General features: G+C 40.7%; 1 protein-coding gene across 17 annotated transcripts in view; it reads right to left on the minus strand.

Annotated features, from left to right (window-relative positions):
• BAZ2B (bromodomain adjacent to zinc finger domain 2B) overlaps positions 1-18678 on the minus strand; it is a 142822-nt gene extending 124144 nt beyond the window's left edge. For 7 of the 17 annotated variants that reach the window (XM_048054000.2, XM_048054015.2, XM_048054003.2 and 4 more), the window contains exon 1: positions 18493-18677. In XM_048054000.2, the coding sequence (XP_047909957.1) occupies positions 18493-18622 (130 nt within the window). In that variant the 5' untranslated portion in view covers positions 18623-18677. Of the gene's footprint in view, positions 1-11492; positions 11640-18492 lie in introns of those variants that run through there. The other 10 variants (XM_048054016.2, XM_048054014.2, XM_048053997.2 and 7 more) reach the window with 7 other exon arrangements.
• Between the last annotated feature and the right edge of the window lie 4983 nt (positions 18679-23661).

Below are 23661 nucleotides of genomic sequence, written 5' to 3' on the forward strand. Positions count from 1 at the left end.
TCCATGGGGCCTGATGGGATTCATCCCAGAGTACTCACTGACCTGCCTGATGTCATTGTGGGGCCTCTCTCAATTACTTTTCAACCGTCTTGGGAATCTGGAGAGGTCCCAGTTGTCTGGAAGCTGGGACAGGGGAGGGTCAGGCTGGGGGTTAGGGAAAGGTTCTGCACCCAGAGGGTGGTTGGGCACTGGGACAGGCAGTGGTCATGGCACTCAGACACATGGTCTGATTTTTTTTATTTGGGGGGGGGGGGGGGAGGGAGGGATCGTTTGGGGACCCAGGAGTTGGATTCAATGATCCTTGTGGGTCCCTTCCAACTCAGATATTCTATGGCCCCTGCCCGTGGCAGGGGGATGGAACTACATGATCTTTAAGGTTCCTTCCAACCCTAACCACACTATGATTCTATGATATATATATATATATATATATACACACACACATACATGAAGCAATCTGATGCCCCTTACTCTTTTTAACACAAGATTTTAGAGTCAATTTGGCATCTTTTTGTCCAGTAGCACCATAACTGTAAGTATGGATCTTCAAGAAACAAGTAGTATCTAACTTCAATTATGATACTGCAGAGTAATAAGTCACAGCCAGTGGGCTCAGGGCTAGACAGGCCCAATCACCACGCCAACCGCAAAAGAAACTAACTTCTTGAAAAGATGGTTAAAGAGACACAAAATGAAAGAACCCTTTTCCCCCTTTTTTGAGGGGAACACTTTAGTTTCGACAAAAAAAAAAAAAAAAAAGGCATTATCTGATTCTGTCAATGTCCTTCCACAGCTACATTCAACAACTCAGGTACCAATCATTTACTGATCATCCTTTTTTCTCCAAGTAAACTATCACAAACCTTAGAATTAAAAAATACGCATGAAAAATTTGAAGATTAGCCATACAAACAAATATCCCCTCTTACCAAGCCAGAGAAACCTTTCAACACAGTAGTACACCACCATACATCCAAAACGATACATGAATCTTCCTTTCTACCTTAACATTCTGACCTCCTAAGTAACATAAGACAATATAGGTAACTGCTCCACACTGTTCCTTTGTTAGGCTGGTAGGAACTCTACCAGATCTACCCATCTGTCCAATGCTATATTTACACAGTGCTCACAATGCGTATCTTGAGTCTGACTGAATCTTAACATAAAAATGCAACTTTTGCTCAGAAAGATCTATTCTGTATAGTTCGAAAATTCTTCTGAAACAACTCTGAAAAAAACATTTGTTGGTCACTGCTTTCCACAAGCAGCAGAATTCACGCTAAGCAACATACTACAACTTGCAGTGACATTTTCAACCAAAAATACTGATTTACTATTTCTGTATTACCTTCTGTGCTGGGTCACCCACAGAAATTTGCAAGGGTTTTTTTTCCTAAAAAGTTCTTAAGTGACTGTTATAAAGAAACATTTGAAATTTGGCACCAAAATACCTCTTTAAAATTTACTCAAACTTCTGCAGTAAACCATAAGGGATTTATTGAGTTATGAATCACTCAAATTACGTATGGAAACTTTGTAGGGGCTGCTAAAGAATAAAATTCTTGTATGTAAATAAAACACGATGAAGATCTACATACATTACCAAACTAAACTAGCACTCAAGTATTATCGCCTATGCTGCTGGAAGCAACAGGGAAAACAAACACTGAAGAATGTACCCTTCTCCCAGTCCAAGTTTTATAAAAATGAATAGAATGCAGGCCAGTTCCGTTGAGGTCAACGTATGAAGCAAATTAAGTCACTCAGCCTTCCTAACTGTGTTAGAGATCCCACTAAACTGCATTTTAAACTTCTCCTAAAACAGACAAAACAGATCACTGCACTAGGTGACTGCTCCTGTATTTATACTAGGCACTCTACAAGATACCAAAACTACAATAAATTATATAAATAAAGCACTTACAGCCAAAGAAATAAAAAAGGGCAGTTGCCCCCCTTACGCGCCTGTTTGGATGATACAGGCTTTACGTTACTAACAGATGTCTCAAAATATACTATTAATTTATACAACTGAAAAAAAAAGTCTACACTTAATTGTATCTCTGGCTAAACCACTTATATCAACATAGTAAACTTTGCAATATGCTGTATATCCACAACAACATAACAATTAACGCCAAAAGTTTACTGGGATCTGCAAGAATTGTCAACACATCACCAATATATCTTAATAGGAATCAGGAACAGGTTGACATACAGAAAACCTCTCCAAAAATTCAAGGAAGTATTCCAAGCTGCCATATACACCATTAAAAAAAGAAGTTACTAGCATAATATATTCCTTTTAGTTCCTTACACCAGGGAAAATAGCGCATTTTTACAAGCAATTACTTGTAACAATTGCAGTTACTAGTTAGTGCCCTTCACATTAGTTTTATCTTACAAGTTCCCTCCCTTCCCAGCATGCTGTTTGAATACTCCATTCCATGATCAACAGACTTCATACAGTCATAAGAAACAGCTCATGAAAACTAACCCTATGGACAATACTAACTATGGAATCAATACTTACCACTCTTGTTCAAAAATGCATTTGTCTTAGTGAAGATGACACTGAAGTCTTAGGAATAAAAATTTGAAAGCACTTCTTAAAAAGACAGCAATTGCTGTCCCATCCACCCACTTTTCTTAAACCCCATGTTCCAAATCTTTCTCCACTACATTCAAGGTACGATTGCCAATCTGAGAGTTTTCTCTACTAAGGCGTCAGAACGATGGAGAATTGCTGGAATGTATCGCTGTAATTTTTTCAAATTATTCAGTACTCCTAATACACAAATGCTTTGAACACAAGAAGAAAATCCGTTATCTTTATGCCATTCGACAGTACAATAATCTACACCCTTTCATTGTTTTTATACAGGAAAATGGATCTCAACTTTCTTCCCACTTCTCAGACAATTGTTTCAATCACGCTTTCCTTGGGACAGTATCCTTTCAGCACTGCCTTATACCCACAAAACGGTGAGAACATTTCAGTTACTGTCCACTGTTTTCTGATTGTCAACAATTACTAAGTAGACTACTCCCATTCAGTGTTTCCACTAAAAAAAAAAAAAGAAAAAAAAGAGCAAAGCATCCATTTCACTTCTTTAGAGCCCTACTTAAAGTAATTTCCCTTAAAGAGAAAAAATGGGCACCCTATTGTTTCTAATATTAGACTAGCTAAGTAAGAAGATAGACAAATTCTCTTTGCTTTGAAAGCTCTTAAAACTGTGCTTTATAATGGAACTATGGAGCACTCTGCTCTTCTGCCTCACTGTTCTCCTAAACCACACAGATGTAGTCTTAACTATTATCTCTGATCTAGCTCTTTCATCAACATCGAAAAGAAGCAATGAGAAGCTTTAGGGTAAATCCAAGGATGAAAAACGATCAGTGCTGCAATGGAAAAACACTACTTGACATTTCTTATGGTTAGACTTTTTTAAAGTGCTATAACTACTTAAAAGAGAAAAAAAAAACCACAGCTGTAGGGAGAGATGGTATCTTTTAAAAAATCAACTAATACAGCTTGAAAAACTAGACCATCTTTCAGGCTTGTATGTCCTCCTCCAGTTATTTTTAACTGACTGTCTAACACATTAAGGAACCTTCCTTAATGGCTTCCCATCTTCCTGGTTCCACACATACAAAGTAAGAATTTATTTACATCTTTCCTCAGCAACCATTTCTGCCTACGGAAGATACTGGATCAAAATATGTATGGAAGTGAGCATTTGGGGCGCCCTCTTATTCCCACAGGAACTAAGGATGTTCAGAAATATTTTTTTTTTTTTTTTACAGCCATTCAGAAATATAATTTCCCCTTCAGAAGACCCAATCACAAAGGTAACAAAAGATACCAAAAAGTTATAAACCTAAGCATAAAAACTAGTGGTAATGCCTCACTATTTCTAAACAGGAATACCAAAAGTGGAATTAAAACAGCAGCAGCAACAGCAAATCACACTTACTAACACAGACAGCTTATATGTCACCACTGGCAATTGTTTCTAAGTACTTATATTTAACATTAAAACAGAGAATCCTACCCATGTAAACAGTATTGTCAGTTTTAATATATCCACTAATTTTTCTGTGTGATACTCCACAGGCTGCGCTTATTACACCACCATTTTGCGCAATATAATCACATTTCATATTTCTGGTTTTCCCTCCAAAAGCACTGGGCACACAATGCATTAAAACCGCATATTTCAGCTATTAGTTTTACCAGTGTAACCTTGGATAAGTCTAATGATTTCTTATTTGGAAAACTGAAAGAAATCAAAGGACTACAGCAGTTGGTTGATGTTATTTTTTTAGGCTGCTTTACATAAACAATTGTTATTTAAGACGCGCGTCACTGCTGACCCTTACATTTTGTTTCTCTAAAGCTCACATTTTATCATTTTATTCAGCATTTTCTTAGAATTTAATATTTAATATTGAGGCTGTTCTGTGTTGCAAGCTTGGCTGAAATGAAAGGCCTCTGTGGCTGCAGTGACCATATTTCAAATGCAGGTAGATCAATAAAAAAACCTCAATCACAGCCTCCATGTGTGACTGGAATGGTTTATAATAGCTTGCAAATGACTATGTGCTTGCTCTAACCAGCTGTTCTTAAATTATGAATATGAAAGCAGTCCATGTTAAAGCCAAACCCCAGCACTATTTCTACAGAGAAATCCCAGTAGTTTTGGCTTGTTCTACACGTTAGCTCCGTTAAGGATACAAACGGCAGTAAGCTTCAGAACAAATAGGACAACGCTACTGGCATTTCATGCACTAAGTCCATTATCACAGCAGGGGTTGTCAATCTCTAGAACTTTCCTATAACAGCTCAGGCAATACAACAATTATCTCCCAGCAAAAAGTAAGGAAAGGAAAAAAAAAAAAAAGAAAAAAGAAAACCTCTGCAGCACTCACGAAGTCTCAGCCAAGCTGACACTTCTTTGCTTCAGCCAACCACATTGTCAGCCCTGACCTCCTAGGCTCGCATCATGCTTCAAACATTTTAAAACATCAATCATAAAAACAAAGACAGGACATTGAATTATACAGTATTAACCTCCAGGGTTTGCATACAAAGACCTTAAATTTATTTATGTCCCAGCACATTAAGAGCTTCACTACACCGTTCTTTACACCAAACTGGCTGCCAATTTGATGAACCTCTCTGCCCTCAGCAGGAGTGCAGCATCTTTGATTAATGAGTGCATCCTTGTGGAAAAGTGTAAGAACAGAAAATGGGGCAAAATCCACACAATTACGTCACTACACATCAGATGGACCGCTGCAATAATCATCATCAAACTGGATTTCTCTCGTGCAAGAAAACACTGAGGACTGAGGAGGAGGTTATGGGGTTTTTTTTGCTGATTATATTTGGATACCCCCCAACAACCACTGTTTTAAAATAATAATCTGATAAAATGCAATACACTGTTTAATAGAATATTTCAGCATTGAAAACGCGTAAGTTTCTCAATACAGATTGATTAATAATGTCACAATCAAGATTTGTTAGTTACATATTCTAAGTGAAGGGGAAAAAAAAAAAAAAAAAAAACTCCCTAGAAGATTTCAAAGTTTTAGCTTCTCATCCAAGACTGAATCTTCATAGATTCCAAATCAACAACAGCTAGGCAGAGTGCTTTGTACCACTGTATCATCATATTTAATAAACATTCTGAAGAAAATCTAGCTTACGCTGCCTCTAATTTGCAAGAGCACACTAGTAAGGGTTTCTGTTCATAAAAGAAAATTCCTTGCTATCCCTTCCAACAGCTCCAGAGTTGAAGTTCTGAGGCTCCAAGATGATGACATGGTCTGACAGTCACGATATTATTTCTGAACCTACTTGCTCTTCCAGTGACGAGTCCTTACACTCAGCAGTCCCATCGGTTTCAATGGGACTATTCACAATAGTAAACACTCCATCAGGTAGATAACGTTTTCAGGTGGTGCCTTTACATGTTTACTTGTTTAAGGTTTTGTGTGATGCCCCCCTCAGGGTCTAGCTAAATCTCCGCAATCTCTTCTTGCAAACTACCAAGGCTTAACTCGTTCAGTTCCTTACAATGCCTGACCTACATCAAGTGAAAAGAGCCATGTGTCCTTTAAACCCAGCAAAGGACGTTCAGGAGGCCCTGATGGGCGTGAGTAGGAAGGCAACGGGGGAAGATTTCGTGTCAATGACAACAAGCATCGCCCTTTGGAAAGGACAGGGACGCTGACAAGCCCAATCTATCTTTTTTCCAAGTCCACACTTTTCAGAGACTCATCTGAGATATCACCTGCCATTAGATAAGTTTTAGAACGGGTACTTTCTTTGATATTTGTCTTTTCCCCTCCGATCTGAAAAACATCCACATAAACATAAAAGATTTTTTTTTATTAGGTATTATGTCAAATGCATAAATTGATTCTTTTAAAGTAAGCAGGGAAAACCTCCTTTCCTTATTGCTACATTATAAAACTGCAAACAAGACGACTTCCTCACCAGGAGCGTTTCTTTCACCTGGTGGTCTCACTAAATGCTACTGCAGCAATATAGTCACTATTTCTCGAGGAAAGGAAAGAAATTACACTGTAAAATCAGGTATTTTTTGGTTTATTTTCTTTCTAGAAAGGAAAAGTCTGTACTTTAAAAAGAACACTGAGTATTTTTATTAGTTATTTGGTAAAGAATGTCTGAAGACCAGGGCATTATGTAGGTGTAAATTTAGGGCAGAGAAAAGGTTAAAAAAAGCAAGTAAAAACAAACTCATCTATTATATGAAGTGGTGTGCTATTTGTATTAGATGTTCTGCGTTACTACTTGGGCTCTTAATCATACATTTTTAAGGTAAAAACTATTTTTAAGGTTAAAAATACATCATCATTCTGCAGAGACCAGATGAAAATACGGTCCCATTTTTTTGAACAGTCAACTTAAGCAATCAAGTAGCAACTTCTCAAACTAACAAACCATGGGCATTTCAGTTTTCGCGAAGTACCTACCAGTCACGCTACAGAGTAGTCAGTGAAGACAGTTTATCTTTCACCTCTACCATCAACTTCTTATGATGGTGGTAAAAGACTAAATCCATACGTACATCAGAGTCTAACTGTGAAACCAATACTTTCTCACCTTCACAAAAGTACTAAGAAACTCGAATGAGAAGTGGTGACTCACCCCTGGCCGATTCTTTTTAAAGCAGGTAAAATTGGCTGGGGAGGATTTACTTTCTCTAATTTTTCTAATACAGTACCCTTGATCCCATTCCTCGTCCCAAAGAGTAAGCAGGAAATGACTTCAGCCCCCCCAACAAAGATGCACTTTTTCATTCAACCATTGTACAGTAAAAACACAGTAAAATGACTTTTAATCCGAAATGTAGCAGCATAAAAAAAAAAACATACATCTCTCTTACAACACAGGATGTTTCATTTACTTTTTTTTGTGAAATGGGAAAGATCAACTCTACCTATATCTTGAATTCCGCATAATGCAACCCTCATCAGAAATATCTGATTTCTTTAAAATACTTGACTGATACATTTATTCCACTTTGTCAATGTTTAGGATGATCTAGAGTAAACAATCACAAAAAACACTGCTGTCCTTGATGCCTGCCATTAGAAGAAATACTGACATCATTATGAACACGAACTAGCTTAAAACATGGCATGACATGTTGCTCATTTTTCAAAAAAAGATGCTCAATACTGTTACATCTTTATCCCAAGTCTCTATTACATTTTTCTCTGAGAAAAACAACTACATTCTAGAGGTTTACTTTATTTTTCCCCCTCCTGTTTAGCACCAAGAAGAAAGTAAAAGGCCTTGAAAGAAACCTGTATTAGGGACAAAAATATAACCATGAAGTAACTTGAACTGAGGGATGCTCTTAATATATCAGTGTGTGTCCATAGAAGACATTGCATTTTTGGTTGTGTTAACTATGCCTCACAACACATCAGATCTTAGCCCTCAGTATTGCATATGCCATGGTAAGCACCTTATAAAACTAAAAGCAGTCAAGTACTACTGATACCTCCCTACCACTAATTCAGGGAGACGAGACAGAGCATGAACCTCCCCTTCTTTGCAACTGTGATATTCCACATCTTGTGTAAGAACACTGAAGTTGCAAAGACACTAACAACTGCAGTTCGAGCTGGGAGTGACTGTTCTGTTTCAATTCAATGACACCACTAATGGCTTCTTAGCAGCTCCATGAAATCAACCAGCTGTCAAGTCGATGCATCAGAAGGAACAGTTATACACTCCCATAAGAAAAAGCAACACATCAGGATGTTTTCCAAAGCATCTGCTCCTTTACACTGCAGTTCTATAATAAATACACAAACAAAATGAGAAAAAGGGCAACAGGCCCTAGAAGGACTTCCATTACTTTCTTATTGGCATTTTCAGCGTCTCACAAGACAAAAATGAGTCTTGTAGCAATTTCTTCTCACCGTAAGGTCAGTATAAAGATTAAATAATTACTGAAAATAAGGACTAACCACTGAAATGACAAACCACTGCTTATTCCCTGCATAATGTAAAAAATAGTGATAATTTATCCTTTGAAAATTCAAAGCACCTTAGCTGATTTTCATAAACATCTTTCTCCCCAGAATCACAAAGCATCTATTGTCTTTCCCCTAACACTGTTCAAATAAATTTACAATGTTATTGACAACCTGCAACGGTCTACAAAAATGACTTACAAGTATTTTTTCTGAAAACACTGAACTGAAAGGAAACCAATACATCGGGATTTAGCTTTATTTATAATAATAATTAAAAAAAAGTAGAATGATAAATACCAGCAGTGCAGTTCTAGTCTACTACTGCTATACATTAGTCACAAAACTTTGTGCCGTTCAGAAATAACTTTGAGTCGCTACTGAAAAGGCTGCACTGACAGATTCTCTAAAGAAAGTTGTTTTTTTTTTTTTACTATCCAAAGGGTTCCATTTATGAAGAACTTCAACACAACACAATATTAATCCTCCACCGCTTACAAGGAACTGCTACAATTAAAAAAAAAAACTGCTTGAAGAGAACAACAATTCTTTATCATCAGAGATCCCTTAACAATTCTTAGTGTTTCCTCTATATACACTTTACAAAAATTACCTCAGCTACCATTTTCTTATGTAGTTTATTGCTTTTGCAGCACTGTGACAAAAGTATGCACATAGTTTATTACAGGTACAAGACATCACATATAGTAACTATCATTTTCTGAAACTGCTTATCCTCTGTTGCTCACCATTTCTAACCTGCCACAACGTCTAAGACCTTTGCTGCATGTATAATTTAGAGCCATCTGTTCTACGTGCTTTTAACTATTTCAACGTTTCCATCTACCTAAGGTTCATGGTTCACGTTGCTGGCAAACAAGCCAACTCTGCCATTCTTTCTAATGCATTAAAAAAAAAAAAAAGGCACACACTGCGGTAAATATCTGACATTTCTTCCAACATGACCTTTAGGATACCTTAAATACATCATTCAATACCAACTTGGTTAAAAAAGTCTTTATGTACTAACAGCTATTCCTCTTTCTTTCTAGGTTAACTGTTGTCAATGCTTTTCCCACCCTTGAAGACAAAGGAAATGCAAATGAAATACAGGCAGTTTCATGTTCCCATTAGTGTTACTGTAAATATGCAGCAAGTAAGACGAGTACAGGAAAAAGAATGAAAAAATGGAACTTTACCTACAACAGGTTTTCCTTATCAATTATGCAGTGTTTCACCCAGAATTACCATGTGACCATGGAAACTTTTATGAAATGTTAAAAAAAAGTGTAACTGAGAAGTAAATTATAACAACGCTACCTTTTGTTGTTTCCCTTTTCTCAACAGTTGACACAGTCCTGATAGCCAGCAGTGAAAGAGATTTTTTTTGTATTGAATTCAGCAGCGTAACTACACTTTACCGTCCACGTTATATAGCATAAGCAACATAAACCCAAACTACGTGTAATACGTATATAGAGAGATATTTTCCAAGAAGAACCTTTTAACAATACAGTTTAAAATATCTGTTGCTTCCAAATATGCCCCCAAAATGTGTCACATCAAAATGAAAAAAACGCGTATTTCCACGTTCCTCATCCCAGCTAGAAACTCTTTATTCCTCAGGGAAGATTCTGGACCAAGCTTTTCACCTTCGATAAATAATTTCCACAAATATAAATAAGTCTCCGGATTATTTTATTATTATTATTTCACATAACTTTGGATTCACTTTTTCTTTTAACAACCAAACAGTTAAGTAAGAATTAGAAATTCAATACTGAAAACCCGGGACAAAAAAGAGGGGGAGGGGGGAGGGAATAATCAAAATCATAATTTTTTCTCTACCTGTTACAAAGGTAGTGAAGGAACGCACTATTACTGTTCCCTGGACGTGCAGGCTCAGCTAGGAACCCTTCTCTTTAAAGTGTGGTTGAGATCAGGAGGAATTCCGGGGAAAAGTGCACACTGTTGGAAAAATTCTCCTTAAACTTTACATGACGTCACTGTCTGTCCCTGCAACATTTCCTAAACTTCGAGTCTCATCCTGAAAGACTTTCAGGGTTTCCACGTATTCCCCCTAAAAGAGACAGACAGGACAGACTCGGGAATAACAAAACTGCCCAAGATGGCGAGAGGCTCGTTGTTTAGAGGGCAGGAAAAATGGAGGATATTGTAATATACACAAAGGGATAAATTTCAACAACTCGGTCCAGGGCCGCAGCTGCCCGTCTCCCTCCGTCAGGGACCGAGGCGCACAAAGGAAGGCGGCGGCGGCGGAGCCCGCTCCCGCTCCCGGCCGGTCCCGGTCCCGGTCCCGGTCCCGGCCCCGCTGCTGCCGCCGGCCGGCCGGCCCCGCGCCCCGCCGCCCTCCCGCCGCCCAGGGGCCTCGGCCGCGCTGGGAGCACAGGGGAGGCGGGGGCCCGGCGCCGCCCGTGCCGGGGCGGTGATCGCGCCCGCCGCCGGCTCCCCGCCGCCCACCTCACGGCGTTCCCCGCACGGCCGGGGTCGGGCCTGACAGCCGCGGCCAGCGGGGCCGGGGCACACGGGGCAGCGCCGGGGGGTAGGGGCGGCGGGCGCCGCGCCGCGCCACACAAAGGGCCGCCGGCAGCCGCCCGTCAGGGAGGTGACCGGGGCGGCCCGGCCGGACACCGGCTGCCAAGTTGGAAGCCGCGCGGGACCCCGCCGCCCCCGCCCCGTCGCGGGACGCCCGGCGCCGGCCGCCTCCACCGGGGCTCGGTCCCAGCGGCCCGGCCCGGGCAGGGCCCCGCGGGGCCGCACGGCCGCGGCCGGCCCCGCTCAACAAAGGCGCGACCCGCTCCGCGGGGCCGGGCGGCGAGGCGGCCGGGGGCCGGCCGAGGCTCCCCGCGCGAAGCCCCCGCGGCTCGACCCCGCAGCGCGCCGCGGCCCGGCTCCTCCCGAGAACCCCCAACACGCACACGCGCACCCCCCCCGCGCCGCCTCACCTCCGCGGCCGGGAGAGCTCTGCCCGGCGCCGGGCTGCGCGTGCCGGAAGGCGTCCCCTGCCCAGCGCTGCCGGGAGCCGCGCGCGGCCCCGCGGAGCGGGCGGGGGCGCGCGCGGCGCCGGGCGAGGCCGGCGGCTCGGCGAGGTTGGCTGGGGCCCGCCGGCCGGGAGTGACGTCACGCCGCGGCTCCCCCGCCGCCCGCCAAAGTCGCGCGCGGCCGCGGCCGGCAGCGGGAGGCGCGGGGCGCGTCACGGCGCCGGGCCGGGGCTGTCGGGGCCGCGGGGCAGCGAGCTGCGGGCCGGCCGCCAGGCGCAGCCCCCGCGCCGCTCTCGTCGCTGAGGCGAAGTTGCACGCGGCCGTCGCTCGCCGAAGCGCGACAAAAGGACGCCCGCCCGCATCTGGTCCGATTTTGGCGACGGACTGCCTGCCCGGGGCACGCGCGCGGCAGTCCGCCCCGAGTACCACCGCGGCATCTCGCGCTGCAGACTAAGTGCAGGCTTTAAGAAAATCAAAGGTGCTCCGCTACAAACAATGGCCATCGACTGGCAAACAGGCGACCCGTCTCCCCCAAGGGGAGACATTTCCAAGAAGCCGAGCAAATCGGGGATTGCGTGTGGAAGCAACGCTCACCGTTCTTACTTCATGAGAACTACGTAAATTAAATTTACGTTAAACTAAGCTAAGAAGGGCAGGAGATTAAGCTCGCGTTATGTTGAGCTTAAAATTCACCAGCTATTGACACAACCTGTTCTGTTTTTTGTTTTTTTTTTTTAACGCCAGTTTTTTGTTAAGCAACCGCCTAGCCAGGGTTATTTATGAAAGAGGAGAAGCCTGTGCTTCCCTCTAACACGGCTTCCATTTACACACGTGGTATCCTCTTTTTTCTTTCTTTGGCACAGTCTCAAACTCAGCCAGGGTTAAAGTACGCTTCAAGAGCCAAGGCATTGCTCTCCATAAACCATAACAGCACAGACTTAAAGTTATACCACAGTGCAATGAGTACATTTTCTCAGTAGGAGCTACTTAAAATTGCATTTGCAGAACTCAAAAATACGTTCGGCTCGTTTGCCTGGTTAAATGCTGCATACGAGCATTTTTGAAATTAACATTATTTCTAAATAAAGCTGATCTCAGCACAAAGAAATATGTATATGCAGAAAGATGCCATTGTTTTCTGTTTCCTCTTCAGCCTCTGGCTGCGATTTTAATTGTGCTGAAGGATCTTCATTAGTATTAACACATGGGGAGATTTCACAAAGCTGCTTCATTAGGGGGAAAAAAGCTTGGCAGACTAGCTCTTTTTGCATGCAATGAGAATGTCAGCCTTACCTCGGTCATTTGTAACATAATAAGTGCAAGCACAATGATTGCGATGCAGGGACACTGGGGGAAGGGCAAAAATGCTGCCTAATACAGATAGGAGAAAAGAAAGCTTCCCATTACACAGTACAATGTATGCTAAAAATTAGCAAAGATGATGTCTCATGAGACTCACGCTAAATAAATTAATGTGCTGGTATGTTTTTAATTGTTATTTTTGTAGTAGTTTATTTCATTCCCAGGATTCACATCAGGCACCACAGGTTTGCTAACATTTATTGATTTTTTTTTCTCTGCCACGTTCCCAGAATACAGATTTTAATCATTTCACTACACCACACTCGGTAATTTCATTAAAAACTGGAACCTTCCATCCTCAGAAAGGCATTTAATTTCGATGACACAATTTCTCTTAGGAGCAAACTGTCTCAACAGTAAAAGCTGGCCTAAGGTTCAAATGCATAATTTAGTCCTGAGTTCTCCATGCTCTGCATTCCTTTGAAGCTATAATTTGACTAACTACCTAATAACTGTAATAAGGACAATGATTTCCTTATAATATATTATTAACCCATATTTAATTAACTCAGAGGCCAAGCTCGGTACGTGTTTGATTGGGTCAGTACCTCTCTAACCTCAAAATTTGCTAATAATGTTCTTCGGAAAAAAAATGTGGGTTAAGAATGAATACAATAAATAGCTGTTTTGCTCAGATTGTTATGAATCAAGAACTCATACATTTTCCAAGACGGCAATATTGTCATTTAGGAGATAACAGGATTTTATAAAAAGGGGAAATAAACAATGGGTTTAGATAACTTGCTACCAAATTTACTGGTTTATCTATCTATCTATCTATATATATATATACACACACACACAGAAACACACTTATCATCTCTGCCTGTAATGTTTCAAATAAATTCTAATATCTACTCTTATTACCGCTACTCAAAATAACCATTCTAAACATATTTTCTATCAATAAGCCAAACCATAGTATCTTTTGAAAAGCAGACGTTTGTTTGGACAGTGTTCTGTAATCTCGGTTTTCCGTAATGCTCAGCAGGACAGAATTTAATCTACTTGAATACAGATCCACAGAGCTCAAGACGTACTACTTCTCTTCACAAAGTGAAGTCAGCAATCCAAATTAAAACCACTGTGACGTATCTGATGTCAAATTAAAAGATACGAGCAATGTCCTTCTCATTGCACTGAATATTAATTTTGCCCTCAAACAGAACAGCTTTAGGTCACACAAAGTATCTTATAGCCTACACCACAAAATGGTTAAAGATGTTTTTTCCATTGGTTACAATGGAAAGAACTGTTTTAGTACTGCAAAACTCATTATTATTTTACAATTCTTATTTTACAAAAAGAAATTGACTTTTTTTTTTTCAGTTATTCCATAGAATTTGTTGTTAGTGGATGCTACCAATGTATTTAAACTGAGTAACTATTACATCAGAAGCGTTCCTAGACTCCAAATTTGGCTGTTCTCTCCCTGGCAATACTAAGAGCTGTAATTCTCAATTAAAAAAAGAAAAAAAAAAGATAGAAATTCAAACTGCAGCATATATACTGTATTAAAAAAAAAGTGTTCTTGTTTCTTTTTATTTCTTTGTATGACAAATTAATTGCAAACATACTTAGACTTGGAATTCTTTTTAGGCTTCCAGTGTAAGTGCCATAAATATATATATATATATATAATATCAGAGTACGGTTTTGTAGTTTCAGTTGTCTTTTCTTATGCTTATTGACCTTATCATTACTATTTCTTTAGCTACTTGTACCCACCAATGCATTCATAAATTTGATTGGTGAACTGGGAGAAAAATTTAAAAAAGGAGGCTTTGTATTTACAGGCATATAACCTTATACATTTGAATAATTATACTGATACCACTAGGATCATTTATGTGCTAAAAGATTATCACATACGTACACGTCTGGAAGGACAAGCCCAAAATTCCTATGGGACTATGTAGATGGAGTTCACTGTTGCGATCTCCCCAAAGGCAAAGCCGGTTTAAGAGGTTCCTCTCTTCCCCACCCCCTACTCACATGCTGGCAGCACAGTTTTACAACCCTCCATCTGTGACAGTTCATCTGCTTGCACGGCTGTGCGCTAAGGTCAGCGAAGTAAAGGTAAGCCTGACAAAAACATTCACACGTATCTGAGCCTCTAAGATACCCTGTTCCAGTCAGACCTTCTCATCCACCTGAAGAAAATAACAGTCTTGGAAAGAGTTTTAAAAAGCCATCCAGTACTCTCTGAAGGTTAGAAACTCTACAATACGCTTTCTCTAACAGCTGTCCTGGGGAAGGGTTCACCAAGCGCATATTTTATTATTATAAAATGTTATATTATAAAATACGTTAGGACAGACTTGACATTCACTTAGGATCAGTAGAAAGTTACCATCAAAGAAAAAGTTTTTGCAAGGTTAGTATGACTAGCTATTTCTCTCATGAAGGGTAGAAGCGTTTAACATTCCAAGTATGCTGTTAATCAAAAAAATGAAGGTCAATTTTCTTAAAAAATCTTAATAAATCATTCAATTCTGATGGGCAATTTGTGTTTAAAAACTACATTCAAAAGCTTTAACAGTGTAAACCAGTTAAAAGCACATCCTTTGTGCTTAATTTACTCTATGTTTAGGGGGTTTACTCTCATCACAGATACTTTTGGCACCACAGCTACTACGCTATCACTCTCCAAGGGCTATGTATACAGGTTAATACACCTAAATACTCCTGGCCTTATGCTCTTACTCCCCCGGTTTTAAGACATCATCCCAGCATGGTCAAATGAGGATGTAACTCTCCTCACTGTAATGATGAGGTCAGAAAGACAAAGGGCCCCCCAAACCTTTAAAAGCACAAATATGTTTACATAGTACATAAAACAAATGTAATAGCTTTTCAACTGGACTGATGTGATCGCTACTCTAAGTAGCATCCATTAGGAAATCCTGTTTTAATTGCAGAAAATCAGTACGCAGGCAGTTTTTCTAAAGCTTTGCAAAAGTGCTGAGGCAAAGGAATCCACAGAAAAGCGACTGTAAATATTTGCAGAGAATATCGATTTGAAGTCAGATGATCTGAACAAGGGACAACAGAAGAAATTCCAGAGGATCCGCAACTCAACACACACTCACAATCAATGCCTAAAAATCCTTCCTATGGAGCTTCTGCATCAGCCCATACTACACACAACTTACCAAACACACTTATTAATAAGTGCACTCCTCCAATCAGTGGAGATAATAGCAGCTACAAGTTGTTTTTACTTCATTACTCGACTATTAAAGACTATTTCTGCTCTTCTAAGAAGATAGAGAAATCAATGATTCATTCTGCCAACTCCATTTTAGCAGTGTCTCATACACAAGCCTTGCCTTCCATAACTGCTCCAGAGTCTTTCACATCTTTTCTCATCTACAAGGTTGGAGCATAAATAAAAATAATATTTTCATAATTCTATTTATGCAATAACAATGTCAGTTTAATCTCAATAATTATACTAATAACCTTCTAAAAGAAGTTTTTGGTGGTATTGTTTTGTTTTTTTAATCATCTTCAATACATCCCCTTTATACTGGTATTCTCATTTTCTAAGTATTTTACAACGAATAAGACAGGGAAATATTAGCTTACAAATCCAGACCTTTATCTTCTTCCCAAAAATCAGGCGCCTTTCCTCCCATCTTCTCTTCTGTATTTAGAGATGTGTAGCATTTCCCCTTCCCTACGTACCTCTATTAAATTTCTTACAAAACAGCTTAGGTAATTTTCTTTACCCGAAGCTCTCTTTGTTCTGAACCAAAATCAAAGCTGAATTTTCTCCGACCAAAGCAGTATTTTCCTCTCCTCCTGTTGTTTCTTTAACCACGTGAGTTCAAAAAAGCCCACCTCAAAATTCTGCGCATCTGTGGTTAATTACACCAACCAGTGAAAAGTGGCACTTTCAGGGCAGAGTGCAACAGCTGATAGAGAACAGACATCAAAACTGCGCAATAGTTTAGGACAGGAAGTGATGGCATCTCTCATGTAACTAAGGCTAAACAGGAAATAACCTTATGTAATTAGCCAACTTGGAATCTGGCCAGGTCACAAGGATTAAGAACTCTTGCAAAAATTTCAGCTTGCTTTGTTAATTGTTCATGAACTTAATTTCAAAGCACAGCACGTTACATACTACAGACATATAACATACACTGAAACAAACTATTCTGAATACCTGTTTACTGACAAAATAATTTAGGCAGCACTTGAACTATTAAAGATACGTTAGCTTAAGTTTTAAGATTTGAACAGTTTTATCCATAGCATAACAGTTTGCAGTTGGCTACCTTTGAAGTTACGCTTAATTTATCCATATTGTCCAGCTAATTTTTAGTTTATTAAAACAGAACACAGTATTTCTTTTCAACACACTCCAATACAGCGTTGGAAATGTATCTGTTTTTTTTTTTTTTTTAACAGATTCAAGTTAACCAAATGTGCTTTAATCAAGATCTGTTTTCTACAGAACCTTTAGTTTTGACACACAAACTATGCCTGCTTATGCAGTTCAGATTATTAGGCTTCGAAATCTTCTCTAAGTGTATCCTAAGTGCATTTGCAAATAACATTGCTAAAGACGCTGTACACACACTTACCTTTTAAGAACCCAGTGAACTATCCATAAAATGGAAAATATATAACACAAAATAACTACTTCTAGAAAGCTAACCTAGATAAGAAACTGAATTACTTTATTTAAGCATATTTTTAAATATGCTTATGAAGAGAGAAAGAAAGGAAAAAACAGCCTAAGACACCATTCATCTAGGATATACAAGTAGTTTGATCAAATTAACTCCTGGTACCTTTCACTACAAAAGCCACTGTTTGCTGCTACTTCTCAGAAAATTATTTAACATAACATGGTACTACACTGCTGCAGATAACTTCACTGATTTGATTAAATGTGGCAGCTACAATAGGTGGTGAAGTAGTTTAAGAAAGACTACCGAATACATCAAAGGGCTCTGACTCATCTATTAAGCCACTGGGATAACGGCTTTTCCAACTGTATCAGTAAGTAAAAAGAAATACATAAGACAGGGGTCTGATCTCCAAAGAATGTCCTTAGCACGACAACATCAACCAGTTAATATCTTTCAGTTTTCCTCTAAACCATAAATGCTATTCTTGACAAAAAAAAAAAAAAAAAACAGATCTAAAGATAAGTGAAACGATGACCCTTAGAAGTTACACCTTCTCTTTTTTCACAGCATCACCAACAGTAACCCCTAAAGTAAGTTTTAAGCACTTTGTCTTAGAGTTCAACATCAAATCCCACTTAAATATGAATACCACCGCACGACAGATAGAAGGTTGCACGCGTTCACAAAACGCCGAAGTTAAAATCAACCTCCGTGGTTCCCACGAGACTCGAATAACCCAGGCACACTGCGCTCGGTCTCCTTTACTGCTACGCTCCAGCGGTTTACCAAGCTAACAACAGTCATCAAAGGTACACCACACGGGGGAACAGCCACGGAGCTCACTGCTAGACCCAGCGGCCTCCCTGCGACTTTCAGCCCCTCGGCGGCCTCCGGCCCACCTTCGGCCTCGTCCCTGGCTTCTGACCGCCCGTGTCGGCGCACAGGGCGAGGCCTACCGGGGCTCCCGCCGTCCCGCGCCGGGAGGCGCCTCAGCACCTTTCTCGCCGCCGAGGCCTCGCGGGCTCTCGCCCAGCCGCCCGCCGCTGCCCTTCCCCGAGGCTCCCCGAGGCCAGGCAGCCCAGCCATAAGCTCGGAAGGGGCCTCGCCCCGGCCTCGCCGTTACCGGCCGTCGCCGCTCGCTCCCACGCGCCGCGGCGCAAACGGCCGGCGCGGCGGGGCGGGGCCGCCCACAGCTGTCTGGTGATTGGCCGTCCAGTAACGCCCGCGGCGATTGGCCAAGCTCGGTTTAACCTCGGGCAGCCACGTGAGGCAGCCCCTCACCGGTCCCGTGCCGAGCACCCGAAGAGGTGCGGGGTACAGGCCGCGCTCCCGCCTCGGTTACGGGATCGTGGCGCTCATGGCCCTGCCCCGGAGGTAGGGCCCGGAGGTAGGGCCTTGCGGGTGTCAGAGCAGCTGCAGGTGACCTCGTGCTCGAGTGGCTCGCTGCGCGCTTGCGTTTCCTCATCTGCTCGCTTATTGGCAAGAGTTCTTTGAAGTACGGTGAAATCCAACTTAGGCTCCTTGTTTAAAGGGTGTGCGGGCGTCAGGCAGCGCGGAGCTTTTGAATGAGTCAGTTATCCACGTAAGAACCACGGGGCAACAGCAAGTTAAATGCTTATGGCAAACCAGGTGCACGTTTGGAACGGCGAGTGGCGTGCACATGCCCGGAGAGAGCAGGGCAGGCTGCTGAGGAAAGGAGTAGCCATCAACGCGCCGCCTAGAGGGAAAAGGGGAATCGGTTCTTTCATTCTTCAAAGCGGTGTTACGCGCTTGTTTTTTAAGAGACTGCATGATTTAAAATAAGACTATGAAAAGCCAGAGTAGGCATATTTATTAACCTTCGTTGCTGGGCATAGCTCAGGTGGGGTGCTACAGTGAAAGCGCTGAGGGTAATGGCAAAAATTTCCCCGTCCCCATTAGTAGTATGTGAACGAGAGGCTAGAGAAGTATTTTTTGAATATTGTGGGGGCAACATAAAAGATTCAACTTCAGTTGGGTGTAGATGCCATCCGAACTGTGAAACGGAGAACCCCAAGCGTTAACAGGATCAATGTAAAGATAATAATGGAGTAATCATTAATGCGAGTCTTAAATTTTACAGGGGCAGGGGGGAGGCCGTTTTGGATCTTTTTATCTCAATACATACAGAAAGAGAGGAACAATTCCTCCCATGAGGTACCGATGCGGAAATTCAATGTGGTATTCCGAAAAGAATTATAAAAAAAGACATGATCTCTATTAGACATATCTGTTGTCAATAACTGGTGTTGGTAGTAGAGGCAGTTCAACAAGTTTGTCCAGTGTTGCACATTGTTTAAGACGAAAGATTAACTGCCAACAACAGGCAATTTTCCCATTGCTGACTAACCTCAAATCACTTGATTCCACATTCTTCAGTGCACAAAGAAGACAGCTAGCCAAGAAATCTGTGGATACTGATGACTGCAAGGGAAAAGATCGAGGTTAAGTCTCAAGCAACCTCAGTATCTAACCTTAACAGTATCATTACAGTGATACAATCTATCAATAGATCTAGATGCTGCCAAGGAAACAGCTAGCAAATAATTCCTGTAGTTATATTTGAAATGTATAAATAAGCAAGTCCACAAGTCTTTCTCTTCCTTCATGGGACATGTATTAAGGAAATGTTAACAAAAGAAACACTGAACTCATTCTTACCAGCCATGATTTTTCCATCTTACAGGTTACAAAAGGATATGCTTCTGCTCTAAGACCCTGGGCTGCTCTTTGTTTTCTACTAATATTTTTCATTTAGCATACCGAGCAGTTCAGATAAAAATAAATTTTTTGTTTTCCCTAGTATCAAATATATTAAGTCAGTTCTCTGAGTCATCCTAATTTTCACCAGTTTGTCTTGGATGGAATTAGGAATTACTGCTTGTCTGGGAATTTAAAAATCCTAGATTCAAATCCAGCTACAGAGAGCAGAAGTGTCTGACAAAAAGAAAGCCAATATCCTTTTTTTTTGTTTGTTTGTTTACAACTGTCTACTTCTGTTTACTGAACAGACTTGTAATATCCTCATGCTAATATATTTATGTTCCTGTGATTACACTGATATAATTAAATTTAGAATCTTGACAGAAGTAATCTCATTTTTGTTTTTCCATACTTTTGCTGCATAATATTAATGGTATTGATCAGTATTATCTCCCTCCATGAAATTCTGAGTTCTATAAGCACACCGGCAAGTATTTGCTATCAGCTATTAAGTTAGCTATTCAGGTTGTCTGAGACTTGATCTTTCCTCTTGCAGTCATCATTATCTACAGATTTATTGGCTCTCTTCTATGTGAGCAGAAGTATATGGAATTGGAAGAAATTGAGGAGCAGGTTCCTTGGCCTTCCTTACAATCTAAGGAAGTTGAAAAATGAGACTTCGTGCTCTCGAGTCCAGGCACTAGTTAGATTTCAAACAGGGGCTAGCTTGAAATCAAAGCACAACTACTGCACTATTAACAGCTTTGGTTTTGAGGGTCTTGCTTGATACAGCCTGCCGTGGAAATGACTTCTTTCATATCTGCCCATGTGCTCTTAATTAGAGTGGACTGCAAATGGCGGTGATGAGGCTCCTTCCAGCCTGATTTATTCTAAGCGTCATTACGCTGCCTTCGCTTTCTATACTGTCCTTCGCATATTTATACATTAAATATATGCACAAAGAGCATGTGTCTATCAGTTCTTGTTTTGTGGGTTGGTTAGTTGGTTTTTTTACCTAAGAAGGTCAAAATGCTAAATACTGCTCTTTCTTGGATGCTTTTAAATCCACACCAGAGGACATCACTGGGGTTGCTCATGTGCACAAGAGCTTCATGGCAGAAGACAGCTGTATACTTGTGGGTGGGTATGTAATAACACTCTAGTGCAACGGAGGTTGGCTGGCCAAGGACAACTGTCTGGATTCCCAGATCCTGGGTGGCAGCTGTAAAAGAGGAAAGAACGGATTCTTGGAGAGGAGCAGTGAGAACAGAGAACTTTGATTTCTATTCCGTTAGTTTACATTTTTCAGTAAGCTACATGGGCAAAGATAACAGATCTAGCTTCCTGTCAAGGTCTACAGAGTTGACAGCTGTTAAATGTCAGTCATCATAAGCAGGCCTAAGGACCACAAAGTTACATTCATTACAGAGAAGGTCCCATAACTCTTCATTGTCCTCGCATTTTATTGCTATATGAAAAAAAAAAAAAAAAAAGACTGCAAAGTCAAACTCCCTGAGTTAAGAACACACAGAACTGAAGCTGCATGTGTCACATCAGTTTGGCCTCCTTGTGCTTCTGAGCTTATTAATCTCGACTGGTTTGGGGGAGTATCAGGGTTGTACATGAGGGGGGCAGTTGTCTACTGAATTCCTGACTCGTTTGCTGCATAAGTTAGAGCACAGAATTAATGAAATATTGAACTGTTGGTCTTTAATCTAACGAAAATGAACACCACAAAGGAGAATAGGCTTCTATCTCTACCTCTGACATGAAATATGTTTTCCTAAAACTGAATTTTCAGAGATGGTCAGTAATTAATCTTCATTAACTAAGTATGCAGCTTGAGCACCTGGTTTCTGGACATATAGGGTATTCAGAACTGCGATTGACATAAATCTAGAGCTGTTATTTGAGCAAAGATCTTCACGAAACACAAGTGCTTGATCTGCATATTCAAACTGGCCAAAGTTAGCAGATATGTATTCCAACATGCCACATATGAAAAATGAGAAAATCAGTTAGAATATATATGACTGATATGCCAAATACGGACTACATATTCCAGAATAAACTGCCATGTAAACAAGTTCTAATGCATGGCCTATTCACCATATTACAAGTAATGAAAAAAATAATACTGAATGTTTTAATCTACTTTACATTAATGTCTCCTCTTGTTCAAGATTGATTTTCACCTGTGAAAATCATCACTTATAGCCTAGTTCTTGCCTCAGAATTAATAAATTCTTCATGGGCCTTCCTAGTGTACACACTGCTACAGTACAAGATAAAGCAGCTTGTTGTGTTCTCTTCACCTTGTGCAGACAAACAATCGCCAACATACTCTGGCTTTTTAGTTCGACTTCAGTAGCTTTTAAACAGGGCAATTGATTTACAGTCAGTACAGTAACAAGAAAATGAACAAAGGAGAAACACTGGTAAGCAAAATATGTATCAAAAATAAAAACAAATGTAGGTAGCCTAAACCTTCTGATTCCACTTTGATGTCTGTGAAAAATTTTGATTGATGAAACGCAAAATTATTTACATATTGAACTCAAAATTCTGATGACTGCCAGCTCAACCTCTGTCTGGCTTCTGAGAACACCACAAACACATGAAGACTTGTTTACAATATCTCCTTGTTATCTGATGTGTATTGTCATTGCTAAAATTACATGTTATGGCAGCAATCTGAGAACTATGACTGGAGAGGTAGTTTCATTACAGATCGCTGCATTCAGAATGCTGGTACTCTTGACAGAATGATTTTACTCATGCTTTGCAATCCGAAGTTGATTTTGTTGCTATTGCTTTGTAAGTGTGGCAAATGAAATTTACAGCATTTTCTCCCAAGTCTTCATTTTGAAAAAAGGTGGGGGGGAACCTAATTTTTTGTCACTAATTTCAAGAGCATTTTGTTTTTTCCATGAATGAAACATTCAGTTTTCTGTAAGCTTAGTTCTCATTTAGAAATCCAACTCCTTAAAAGGAAACTGAATTTTAAAACAGTGATTTTAGTATAAAAACTGGGTAATGACCCATACATTGATTCCCTATCCTATCTGCTATTAACTACAGAAAAAGCTGTAACATGACCTTCTGGGAGATTGAAAGGAAGCTATGCCTTGCCAGTTCCACTAGTCATGGAGCTATTCTAATTCGTGTCTGTTGGTGTCCTTAAAGCAAAAATGATCACCCGAAAAATTACGTGTCCACAACACACAAGTTTTCAGTGCACAGAAATGTCAACAGAGCACTATTACTATGGTTTTCCATCCTTTGACTCCTTTACTACGGTAGTCCAGTTTATCCCAGGATCCCTTTGACATCCTTTCCAGGTAAGGAGGCAGCACATGATATGCTAATGTAAATTCATATGAGCTTTGACTGGACAGGTTGGT

The sequence above is a fragment of the Anser cygnoides genome, chromosome 6 (assembly GCF_040182565.1).
Source record: "Anser cygnoides isolate HZ-2024a breed goose chromosome 6, Taihu_goose_T2T_genome, whole genome shotgun sequence".
NCBI lineage: Eukaryota > Metazoa > Chordata > Aves > Anseriformes > Anatidae > Anser > Anser cygnoides.